We start from the raw sequence: 13,844 nt of genomic DNA on the forward strand, positions 1-13,844 counted from the left end.
CTGAGACGCCCATACACAGTGGAAAAATCCTCCAAGCAATAAAACAAATGTGTTGATTGTGGATTCATGAAGGAAATCTAGGGTATAAACTGTATGTGTGTAAAGCCTGTTGGAATCAGTTAATGTTTAATATTTCAGGTTGGAAGGTTATGAACATGCTGATTTCCAAGAGGAGAGGAAGAATAGTTATTACCAATTCCCTCTTCCTCGAGAAAAAGTTCATTTTCTACAAAGCTGGAAGGAGATGGAATTGTGCAAGGAAGAGGTACTGAAGGTAAGGTCAGTGATGTACATGGAGGAAGATATCTGACCTGATCATTTGGTCATTAATGACACTGGGATGAAACAGTTGTCCCAGAGCTCAGAACTACGGTAAGTATAAGGTTCTGGGCGGTTCTGGGCATGCATGGCACTTCCTGCATGCATTGGTCTCTACTCTGCTAAACAGACATGAAAACAAAGCTTTCCCATTGTTTTAGAGGTTTTTAGCTTTTGTTTATCTTAAACATAGTTTTGTGTCATTCAAAAAAAAAGGTTTTGTACTTACGTAAATTGTTGCAGATGAGGTCAGAGTTCTGGCCATGCTGTTAGGAAGAAAGATCCAGAACTTTGACAACCATTCAAATAGCCTGACAGTTTGACTGTAAATATTGTGACAGGATGTCTTTATGAGCCGAAAAAGCTTACCTGAACAACCTGTGGAATCAATGAGACAGAGAAGAGACTACTGTTTCAAAAGAGAAAAGAAAGAACCATACCAGAGGTCATCTTACTGCACACCACAGTAGATGTTACCTCGGTCCTCATGTACAGTGACTAGGAACCCAGCCATAATAGTAGCACCAATGTTTCTCCAGGCTGGTAAGAGCCTCATCAGAGGCATCCAGGCTTAAAGCACAGTCATCTTCAGCACTATCACACAGGTCTGATGTTAAAGCAACCTGAAGGATTCCCTCTTATAGCACTGAAAATGTGCAAGCCTTTCTACACAGATGCCCTTAAATACACACCTGCATACCTGTCTCCCTCACTGTCGTCTAGGTTTCAGACTTACTATAGCACTAAGCTTCATCTCTTCACCAGCACCATCATTATGCTTGCTGCTCAGTACAGACAGAACAGAATTATGCTCCAGACCAAATCAAGACACTGCTGTAACAGAACAATGACAGCACTCCAGTAGTGTAGAAGCAGCATGGATATTGTGCTTTCCAGTTGGAGTGAATATATCTCCTGCACAAGGATCAACAGGGAAACCTCCACTAGCATTCATTACAAGTTTTCCAAGTTGTATTCATACTTGGTAAACTGCTAGTTGAATATCTTTTAAGCAGTTTACAATATATCTATAATAGTATATCAGCAATAGTCTAAGAAATATAAGAGAATAAGGAAAATACAATCATTTACAGGCAGAGGAAAGTATATAAAAGCAGCCATGAGTTCCAGTGTTTAACCCACTACATCCCTGGGCTATTTCTGATTGGCAAGTCTATTTGTTAGGTGGAAGATGGACTACAATGTGAAAGACAGATAAGATAAAGTAACAGGAGTTAGAAAATAAGAGGTCTAACTTAAAGAAAGAGCATGTGGTGATGGCCAAAAAAGCAAACAGGATGCTAGAAATTATTAGGTAAGGGATAGAAAATAAGATGAAGGCTATTATTATTATTACATATCCAAGAGATACATATCCACAATAATGCATCAATTAGGAGCTTAAAATGTGCTGAACATCTCAACATAAAAAAAACAGATAAGCATATGTTTAACAAAAGTGATTTGAAACCATAACCATGCAAAGAATACTAATCTGTCAAGTGTTTTAATGTATATAGAGACCACAAACTGTGAAGAAGCATACCTCATCATATACACTGCTGGTATAAAGGACACCATTCACACGTGAGAACTGATCCAATAGTTGTAAGAGGGCAAAATCAGACAATTGCTAAGTATCAAAACTCCTGTGAGAGCATATCCATAATATTGACATCCTAGGTATGAAGAAAAAGTAAAGAAGAATTAAAAAAACAAACAAACACAATGAAGAACCAAAAAGAACCGAACAAAAAGGGAGAAAGTGACACTGCAAACAAAAAGAAAATGAAGAGGGGAAGGGAAGGGGGAGAGTAAGGAGGAAACAAGAAAGGAGCAAATTTAAAAAGCTGTCATCACTTACTAGAAGACGCTAGATATAAAAACTTTATGGACTAAATGTCCAAACTAAATGCGCAAACAGAAGCGCGCTGGCTTTCAGGCATCTGCATCGCCGTAAAATAGACTGTAATTAAAAATGCTACTAAAGAAACTCCTACTTACAGTGATTGAATGAAGGAATTTGTGAAGCTTAAGCAGACTGCAGCAACAATGCGGTCTAAAGAAGTGCCTCATACTATGAGAATGGAATATAAAGGCCAAAATGGCGCCAACACTTGAAAAATGAATAAATCGTAGCTGAAGTCAAAAACTGATGAGTAATGCAAAAAAAAAAAAAAAAAAGAAGAAGACCAGAGCAGTAATGAGAGCCACCAATGGAAAAAGTAGTGAATGGGCTTACCTAAAAACATAGGTACAATACAATTTTACATATTGTAAAGGATGCTGAAAAAGCTGAATTCCATTCTCATTGTATGGGTCACTCCTTTAGATCCCATTGTTGTTGCAGTCTGCTTAAACTTCACACATTCCTTTCAATCGCTGTAAGTAGGAGTTTCTATAGTAGCTTTTTTAAAATACAGTCTTATTTTACAGTGATGCCAGTGCCTTTGCTGCTTTCTTGTTTCCTCACTCTCCCTTCCTCCTTCATTTTCTTTTTATTTGCTGTGTCATTTTCTCCCTTTTCATTTGCTTCTTTTTGTTCCTTCGTTGTCTGTTTGTCTTTATTCTTCTTCACTTCTTCATACCTAGGATGTCAGTATTGTGCATATGCTCTCGCAGGAGTTTTAATACTTAGCAGTTGTCTGATTTTTGCCCTCTTGCAGCTATTGAATCCGTTCTTACGTGTAAATGCTGCCCTTCATACCAGCAGTATATGTAATGAGGTATGCTTCTTCACAATTTGTGGTCTCTATATACATTACAATAATTGACACATTCTTTGTATGGTTATGGTTTCAAATCAATTTTGTTTGCTTATCTGTTTTTTATGTTGAGATATTCAGCACATTTTAAGTTCCTAATCAATGTATTTTTGTGGATATGTATCTCTTGAATATGTGTTTAGATTTTAACCCCTTGCCTAATAGTTTAAAGATTTTATTATTAAGGGGGTCTTTTACTAAGGTGCACTAGCATTTTTTCTAGCACTAAAAATCAGCTGGCGCTAAACCCTGAGACACCCATTATACTCCTGTGGGCATCTCAGTGTTTAACACCAGCTGATTTGTAGCACGAGCTAAAAACGCTAGCATATCTTAGTAAAAGATCCCTTAAGTCTTGTGTTATTATTTATGTTTCAAATACAGTCTTATATGAAATGTGTTTACTTATCAATTTTATTTTGTGATGTGATCTATTTTTTTACTTTCATATTATATTTATTATCCTTGATATGTTATGTGACTGGATGCAGCTTTATGTTTATTAAGTGTTTTTTTATATATTTGTGTATTTATATATTTGTAGTCCACTGACACAGGTATTTTGTATACCAATACACAGCCATGTCAGGTCATCAATTAGTGCTTCTTACGCTAGTTGAAATAAAGACTGTTTGGTTCTACAAGGTGATTCCATCTCCTCACTCCATGGTAGAACCTCACCTTGAATATTGCATGCCATTCTGGTCACCACATCTTTAAAAAAATATAGCGGAATTAGACAAAGTTCAAAGATGAGCAACCAGAATGATAAAGGGGATGGAATTCCTCTCATATGAGGAAAGGGTAAAGAGCATTGTCCCCGCTAAGCTGAGCAGGAGTCCTCCATGTGCATTCCTACCAGTAGGGGGTGATGCTTCAATATTGTGTTTTCAATCTTTTACAGACAGGCAGGTTCCCAAAGGGACAGCTGAGGGGAGATACAATAAGAGGTCTATAAAATCCTGAATGGTGTAGAACGAGTAAAAGTGAATTGATTTTTTTACTCTTTGAAAAAGTACAAAGACTAGGGGACACTCCATGAAGTTACATGGTAATACTGTTAAAACAAATTAGAGGAAATATTTTTTCACTCAACGAATAGTTATGCTCTGAACTTATTCCTAGAGGATGTCGTTACAGCGATTAGCATATCTGGGTTTAAAAAAGGTTTGGAGAAGTTCCTGGAGAAAAAGCCCATAGTCTGCTGTTGAGATAGACATGCAGGAAGCTACTGCTTGCTCTAGGATTGGTAGCATGGAATCTTTCTACTATTTTGGATTCTGCCAGGTACTTGTAACCTGGATTGGCTACTTTTGGGAGCACGATACTGGGCTAGATGGACCACTGGTCTGATCCAGTATGGCTATTCTTATGTTCTTAGGTGTATGAATATGATCTCAGTTATGAACAGGATGAGTCCTTGTAGAGTTTTTAAAGATCTTGTGTACAATTTTACCTCCTTGCCATTCTATATAACAAAGTAAAAGCTGACACTTTCAATGGGATAACAGATGCAGAACAGTTCTAGACAATATAGCTCCGCTCCAAACTAGAACCTCGCATAGAACTAACTCTATCCCATGGTTCAACGAAGATTTGAAAGAACTAAAAACAAAGGTCAGAAGACTAGAAAGAGCATGGAGCAAAAAAAAAGATGAAAACACACTCAAAGAATGGAAACAGTTACAAAGAAAATACAAATACAACATCAGACATACCAAAAGAACGTACTACAAAACCATAATAGGACCAGACTACAAGGATACACACAAACTCTTTTCACTCGTAAATAACCTCCTAGACACCACACGAGTTACCTCAAACAGCACAGACACCCCATCGGCAGCCGACCTAGCGAACTATTTCAACGAAACAATTACAAAGCTCCGAAGCATGATACCAAGCAACGCCACTGAATATTCAACTATCCTTGAATGCCTAGACCCAAAACCTGGGGAATATCCAGCTGACCGATCATGGACCAACTTTAACCCAATTACAGTAGATGAACTCACACACTGGCTTAAAAAATATGCCAAATCTCAGTGCAAACTAGACATCTGCCCCACCAACCTAATAAGAGCAGCACCCAAACAATTTAAACATGACCTCACGAACCAAATAAACTATAGACTCCTACATGGTCTCTTCCCCATGGAAAAGAAAGATGCCGAAAGATGCCAAGAAAAGCACAATGGTCTTAACCAACTACCGACCAGTTGCCTCCATCCCACTTACTACAAAGTTGATGGAAGGCATAGTGACGAAGCAACTCACAGACTACCTGACCAAACACTCAATTCTACACGAATTACAGTCAGGATTCCGAGCAAATCATAGCACCGAAACCGTACTAGTGTCTGCAATGAACTCCTTCAAAAAAACAATTGCAATTGGCAAGAACATATTACAATTCGACATGTCCAGTGCCTTCGACATGGTGGATCATGAAATACTATTACACATTCTAGAATACTTCGGAATTGGAGGCCCAGTCCTGAATTGGTTCAAAGAATTCCTCACCACCAGATCCTACCAAGTTATAACAAATAATACCAGATCACCATACTGGACACCGGCATGTGGGAGTCCCTCAAGGATCCCCCCTTTCACCCACAATCTTCAACTTAATGATGATTCCACTAGCCAAACTCCTGGCTGATCAAAACCTTAACCCCTACATATACGCTGATGACGTCACAATCCACATTCCGTTTAAGAAAGACCTAAACGAAATAACCAACGAGGTCAACCAGAGCTGCCAGATCATGCACTCATGGGCGGACTCATTCCGGCTAAAGCTCAATGCTGAAAAAACCCAATGCCTAGTCCTCACATTCCAATACAATACAAATATGTACTCCACTATAACCACACCTTACTGCACACTACCTATATCAGAAAGCCTGAAAATTCTGGGAGTCACCATTGATAGAAACCTCACACTCGACACCCACGTGAAGAATACAACGAAAAAAATGTTCCAATCGATGTGGAAACTCAAAAGAATTAAACCATTCTTCCCAAGAAATATCTTTCGCACCCTAGTCCAGTCACTAGTTATAAGCCACTTGGACTACTGCAATGCCTTGTATGCAGGATGCAAAGAACAGACCATAAAAAAACTCCAGACAACTCAAAACACAGCAGCCAGACTCATCTTTGGAAAACCTAAATATGAAAGCGCGAAGCCCTTGAGAGAAAAACTGCATTGGCTTCCGCTCAAGGAACGAATTGAATTCAAAATATGCACAACCGTGCACAAAATCATTCACGCAGATGCCCCACTCTATATGCTAAACCTAGTGGACCTACCGCCCAGAAACGCCAAAAGATCGGCCCACAAATTTTTAAACCTGAACCTTCCCAGCTGCAAAGGAGTAAAGTACAAGCAAGCATATGCCACGACCTTTGCATACAAAAGTACACAGTGCTGGAATGCACTACCCAAAACCCTGAAAACCACGAACAATCTAACCAGCTTCCGCAAAGCTTTGAAAACGCACCTCTTTAACAAAGCTTACAAAAGTCTCCATCAATGATACAACTCTTCCCCCAATCCACCCAAACACACCTAAACACCTCTCATATAATCTACTCAAGCATCCGCCCAACTACCACCTCTCTTACCTCTGCCTTTGATCAATTGTGTTTAAATCAGGTAATGTCTTTATCATAACCTACTCTGTAAGCCACATTGAGCCTGCAAAAAGGTGGGATAATGTGGGATACAAATGCAATAAATAAATAAATAAATATCTATACCAAGCCTCTTTCTCTTTCTTTGTTGGAGGGTAGAACTTTGGGGGGGGGGGGGGGGGTTCCAAATGATTATAGGTAGAGGTTAAGGAAGTGTTCCATATCTTTGTCTTATCCTCTAATAAAAGATTGGAAAAGGATTCCATTGTTAAATTGAAATTTTGGTGAATTTGTGGCCCATAGTCTGTTTTTTTTTCTTTTTAAGGGTGGTTGAGCATTTACAGAGGAAGTTAAGATGATGGTTCCATTCCATTCTGTTCCATTCCTGGCTTTTTTATCCCAGAAATTTCTCAACAGGAGTCATAGAGGGTTACAGTAAAAATCAGTACAATTTAAATTTCATAATTTCAAAATATTTATCAAATAGGAAGGCTTTCAAAACCTTCCTAAACAGAAAGTAATCCACAATACCATAAAATAGAGCATGGGAGCCAACTTTTCAAAATTATTGGGGGTGCTAAACCCAGTGGAAATAACCCCTCCCTGGACATATACAAGGAATTTTCTCAATATTGGAGGTGCTCAAGCACCCACAGCACCGGCTCCTAAATAGTTGAACGAAAATTACAAAGGGAAGCTTGAGATGTAATATGAATTGAACAGCATCAAAAATATGTTCTGTGGAGTGTATGGGGACCATATTTTGTTTGTACCATATTTTGTTTATTTGTGATAAGATATTATAAAGGGAACAAAGGAATTATTTACTATAATAGGTTAATTGGAGTCTGTGTAGTGTTGTGCAATCAGATTTTGAAGAATGTGAATAGAATTGTTGATGGGTGGAGGAGGATAATGTAACAATAAGAAATTAATCGGATATGTGGAGATAAGTCTAAATGCAAGTGACTCTAATAATGAGTGGGACTGATGAACCTTTCACATCTGTTTTGATGTCCCTAGCTAAGTAGCTGTATTCATTCTTACAAAAGATATTCAACATATTTGTCAAGAGCTACTCTGAGGATCTTTCTTTCTCTGATGACATGCAGGACCGTATATTAACACAGATGGATGATGACATCCAACAGAGCCCTGGCATGGACGCTGCCCAGCATTCTGCAACTTCTAGAAGCCCTTGACAATGCCAACCACATTACCTGACTCTTCTTCCCCCTTTCCCTCTCTAAGTTCCCCCCAATTGTACCTACCTACCATACATGTACCTCATTCTACCACAATATCACTTTGTATTTGTTCATACCATGTATTTGTTCAGACCGGAATCGGCTAACGCCGTTAACGGTTATATGTAAGCCACATTGAGCCTGCAAAAAGGTGGGAAAATGTGGGATACAAATGTAACAAATAATAATAATAACCACGCATGCACATGTACCTTCCTGCCCGCCTGAGCTTTACTGGACCAGGCAATTATCTCTGCTCTTTACCATGGAGCTGAGAAGACTTTTTTTTTATTCCTGTGCTTTCTTCAGTGCGCTTCATTTGGTAAATTTTCCTGCCTTTTTGGTAGTCTTTTTTTCTCATGAGTGGCACGGAAGGTTATTTTCCCATTTTCTTTTAGTTGTCCACTTTTCTTTTTTCAGCAATTTTAAGTTTCCTTTTCATTTTCTGCGGCTCTCTGGCCCACTTAGGCCTGAGCTCTTCGGCTAGGATTTTTCCAACAATTGAGCCACTTTTTCTCTGATGTCTCAAAAACACCCAGTGGTTTTAAAAAATGTTCTTAGTGTGGAAAGGGTCATGTCTATGACTGATCCTCACATCTGGTGCTTGCCATGCCTAGGATCCAGCCATAGAGCCTCTAATTGTAAACTGTATCCTCAGATGCAGAAAAAGACCCTTAAGAGCCAAGAGATGCTGCACAATTTACTTTTTGGCACTTCAAAGTCTGGTCCTTTGATATTGGCTTTAGAGGTATCAGTCCCCATTACTCCTGTATCCTGGGGGATACACCAGCACCAAGGAGATCTTTGCATTCCCCAACATTGGACATTGATAGTACCTGTTGGGACTGAGCATTTTTGGATCCCACACCAAGGACATGGCACTGGGAGATCCCAATGTCATGCGTCAAGTGGAGAAGAAGAAGCAAAAATATTGGACCTCCTTGAAGCACAGTGCAGGAACTCCAGAACACCAACGTCACTGATACCTGAGAAGTGTCAATGCTGTGAGGATCCTCTGTGAAGTCGGTATAGACACAATAGTCTCACCAGAATCTGGATCAGGCCTCTGATTCAGCCCGGTTATCTTCTCATGCTGTCCTGACACTGACCCTGCCTTTACCAATTCCTGCCCTTGATGAGTGGTTCTGGATCATATTAGAGGAATTGCTGGAGCATATCATAGCTCGGCGGTATTGACCTTGGTACAACCACAACAGTCCTGGAGACCCATGCCCTGCCTATTCGCCACACATCAACAATGGTGCCCTGTGGGGCATCAGAGTTGGCACCAGCCATGGTGGTTTACCTCTCTATTCCATCAGGAGAGGAAGCTCCCCCAAAGTCAAAGAGAAGACCCATCCCTTGGCACTCCCACCCAGAATTGGGCCATGAGTCTAGTGGTCTGAGGCAGGCACAGACACTGATATTTCGGGATGAGTACTATGCTGAGTCTGATTTGGACTGCTCTTGGACATCTGAGTAGGAACCAGAGGACCTCTTGGAAGAGGGATCCCTTGGCCTTTCTCAGATCCCTCTCCAGCTGAAAAGAAGAGAGAGTCTCCACCAGACAAGCGCCCTTTTGTCACCTTTTTGTGGGAGATGGCTCAGTCCATCCCATTTAAGTTGGATGTTGAGGATGAACCCAGGGCCAACACGGACATCCTTGACTATGACACCCCTTCCAAGAAAGCTGTGACAGTGCCTGGGCACAGCATCATTCAGGCAGTGCAGATGAGAAATTGAGAAGCTCTCCTTTCTGTACAGCCCATTCATAAGACGGTCAACTCTATATTTAGAGTGCAGAAGGCTCCCAGATTTGAGAAGCAACAGCTTCCTCACCATTGAATCCACCCTCAAAGGGCTAGAAGTTTCAGGACCAGCACCTCAGGGAGGGTTGCTTGGACTGGAGTCTTTTGAGAGGAAGGGTTTTCAAGGATCTATGCTCATTTTCTGCATGAGTCTTCACTTGAAAAACTTAGTGCACAGTGTAGCAGAGTTTATAGACACTGGCCCTAGAACAGGCCACAGAGCTCCACCAGCTGGTAGCCAAGAAGTGCCGAACGCACATTTCTTAGGCAACTTATGATGCTTTTGATGTGGTGTCCAGAGTCTCCACCATAGTTATTGGCATGCACAGGCTCACCTGGCTGAATGTTTCAGACCTTGAAACTGTGGTTTAGGAGAAACTCGCTGACATCCCCTGCCAAGGAGATAATTCATCTAGTGACAAGGTGGAGGAGGTCACTGATCTTATCAAGAAATATGCTGATACCATGAAGTCACTGTCTCAGCCCACTCCTTTTGCGGCCTCCACTTTTTGGAGGGTTTTGGATGACAGAGGAGACTGTATTACTCTGCCTGCCCTTCCCAAGAGTCTCAGGGCCCCGCTCCCGCCCTCTTAAGCAGCAGACCAAGAAGGTCAAGCCAGCTCCCAGTGAAAGCAGGGGATGAGCTGTTAACTGGGTCCAAGAGAGCATAGCCACTGTAAAAGTGATCATCCCAGATGGCCTACTGGTAGGAGGGAGGCTGAATTTTTCTTCAAGGTGGGCCCTTGTAACAGACCAGTTGGTTCTCCAAATAGTCCAGGGGAGGTGGAGTTACATCCTTAATTGGTGAGGCCTTCCTCCAAGTTACCCACCGAGAGCATTAAGGTTAAGCTCACAGCTCCAGGATTTGCTTTCAGAGGAACTGTATTCCTTTCTACAGACTCATATGGTTGAACCAATCCCACCAGGAGAAGGGAAATGATTTTATTCCAAATATTTACTTGTGCACAAGAAAACTGGGGAATTTCATCCCTTCCTAGACCTAAGAGCCCTGAACAAGTATCTGGACAAAGAAAAGTTTAGAATAGTTTCCCTGAGCACACTGCTCTCCATAATTCAGGCAAATAATTAGATATGCTCTCTGGATCTAAAGGATGCTTACACCCCATACAAATACGCCCCAATCACAGGATGTATCTCAGATTTTGAGTAGGGAAACACCATTACCAGTATCCCATCCTGCCTTTCAGTCTTAACATCTGCTCCCAGGATCTTCACAAAATGTCTTCCAGACTGGAAGTTCATATGTTTCTGTAGCTAGATGAATGACTGATAAAGAGCACATCCAAAGAATGTGCTCATGAATCGATGTGGAGGACTGTTTGGGTACTGGAACTACTAGGGTTCTTTATAAACTACCCAACATCCCATCACCTTGACAGGGTAATACCAGTAATCATTACTATATGGCTGTGGTAGGACAAAGATGTGTAACTGTTGGCTTTAAAGCTCTGGAAACATCTTAACTGACTTAAAGTTCAAAATCCCTCTTATTATTCACTGATAAGCTACAGGTTCACACGACCTGTGTCGGGCTTGTTAATTTTATTTTGATTTTTATTCATTAAATATTGTACTTTTTCACATACGTATCTGCTTTGTCTGTTTTCCATCTGTATGTTAAGTCCATACTGAGGAAAATATATGAATACAGCAATAGTTGAAAATGCCAGTATTTCAGTATGAATAACAGTAAGTCATGATTGCATGTAAATACTAGTAATATACAAATAGATCATAATTCTAAAATAACCCAATAGGTATGCAAACAAGCATAAAACACAAACATTGAAAGCATAAGTATATAGTCATGAGATGCATAAGCATGTGATACAGTGCAGCAAAGTAGACATTGCTTCAGCCAATGAATGCAGAAAGTGAATATCCATGCAGGTAAAACAGCCCTTGAATTGTGTTTGATAATGCAAGTATGACATTACTGAGCCAGAGTTGCAAATGGATACAAGTTAAAAGTTTGTGAAACAATTAACACATATGGTAGGGAGTGCCCCCCCCCCCAAATACCCTCCCTGTTCAACATTTGGAGTTCAGAAGAGCCCTGCTAGATACAGTTCAAGCCCAAGGGCAAATATCATGGGCCAGCATCTTACCAGGTTGAAGGGCAGATGTCAGGGTTAGTATCACACACCAGATCTGGCAGAGCTAGCAGGGCACTGGTCCGCAGATTTTGAAGTTGTTAGGCCACTTGGCCTCCACTGTACATGTCAAACCCATGGCATACCTCTATTTGAGAGAGAGGCCCAATAGACTCTATCTTCCCAGGCCATTGGGAACCTAGTGGATGTCATCTCAGTCATTCTGGAACTTGTGAAGTCACTCTTGTGATGGACAGTTTGGCACAATTTGACACTGGGATTCCCATTCCAAATTCTTCCTCTACACAAGACACCAAATATGGATACACTGGACTGGACTGGACAGGACTGAGGAGCTCATATAGATAGATTTCACACTCAGGGTCAGTGGTCTGCCCAGGAAAATCAGCTCCATATCAGTCTCCTGGAGCTAAGGGCCATTTGGAACGCTGTAAAGACTTTCAGAGATAGCTAATGCATCAAATCATCCTTATTCAAACAGGAAATCAAGGATCATGCCTCTTATATCAGGAAGCAGTCATGATGTGGCACTTGGCATCCAGCCATGCCATGGTGCTCGGGGCCAGTTACCTGGTGGGCAAAACAACAGACTGGTGGACAGACTGATCAGGGTCACACAACTGCATGAGTGGTTCCTCAACATTGGCATTGCTCGGGAGATCTTTCAAGAGTGGGGCACTCCCTTAGTGGTTCTCTTTACCACTCATCTCAATAAGACGTTTTCTCAGTTCCTGTCCAGACTGAGATCACATGGCAGATTAGTGTCAGATGCCTTTCTCCTTGTTTAGGGGAATGGTCTTCTGTATATGTATCCTCCCATACCTCTAGTGGGGAAGACTTTGTTGAAACTCAAGCAGGACCAGGGAACCATAATCCTCATCGTGCTCTTTTGACCGAGACAGATGTGGTTTCCTGTACTTCACGAGTTGCCCTCTGAGAATCTGCAAAGACAGTGCTGTTTTCTGGCACACTTCACCCAGAACGAAGAGTCTGTTCTATATCTCTAGCCCTCATAGCTTGGATATTGAGAGCCTAGAATTTGCATTCCTTCAACTGTATGAGGGTATCTCTCAGGTCCTGCTTGCTTCCTGGGAAGATTCCACTATGAAGTCATACAGTTTTAAATGGAAGAGGTTTGCTGTCTGATGTGAGGGCAAGGCCCAAAGTACCTTTTCTTGCCCTACACAAAAACTGCTTGAATACCTTATGCAGCTTTCTGAGTCTGGTCTAAAAACCAACTCTGTAAGATTTCACCTCAGTGCAACTGACGCTTACCATCACCGTGTTGAAAGGAAAACTTATCTCTTTTCAGCCTCTAGTTCATTTTATGAGAGGCTTGCTTTTGACAAACCCCCAATCATACCTCTGATAGTGTCGTGGGACCTCAACGTCATTCTCACTCATCTAATGAAAGCTCCTTTTGAGCAACCTGACACTTGACACCTGAAGTGCCTGACCTGGAAGATTTTTGGAGGCAATGTCTGAGCTGCCCTGCATCGGTGAGTATGCTGCTTTATTTATTCTCCCTCCCTGTGGTGGCTGAGCTGGCGAACAGCATCGGGTCTCTGTACGGCAGGGTGTGCGGGCCTGGAATCTGTTGAGGATGGTGGCGATGACTCTGATGTGGGAGTTTCCCACACATGGGAAGAGCACGATCCTCTTTCTGAATAGAATGGGCCTGTTGCCTGCCTTCTCCTGCAGTTTTTCCTGTGGCCACTGCGGTTTTTCTGCTATTCAAGAAACAGCTATTTCAGTGCCCAAGCTTGCTCTGGGTAGCGCCAGAGAGCCATTGGGCTTCTCCTCTGCGGGGGGTCAGATGACTTTATTTTACTGCTACATAGAGCATACTTAATGAAGAGTTTTGCTGCTGGGGCTGGGATTTCTTCTTACCTTCTGGGGCTGTGCTGGATCCAGTGGTAGACCACATGATGC

General features: G+C 41.5%; 1 protein-coding gene across 1 annotated transcript in view; it reads left to right on the plus strand.

Annotated features, from left to right (window-relative positions):
* Positions 1-13,844, plus strand: part of EXD3 (exonuclease 3'-5' domain containing 3) — a 719,658-nt gene that overhangs the window by 509,631 nt on the left and 196,183 nt on the right. Inside the window, exon 14 of the mRNA XM_030206809.1 lies at positions 139-274. Within this exon, the coding sequence (XP_030062669.1) occupies positions 139-274 (136 nt within the window). The remainder of the gene's footprint in view (positions 1-138; positions 275-13,844) is intronic.

This window comes from Microcaecilia unicolor, chromosome 6, assembly GCF_901765095.1.
Source record: "Microcaecilia unicolor chromosome 6, aMicUni1.1, whole genome shotgun sequence".
Taxonomy (NCBI): Eukaryota; Metazoa; Chordata; class Amphibia; order Gymnophiona; family Siphonopidae; genus Microcaecilia; species Microcaecilia unicolor.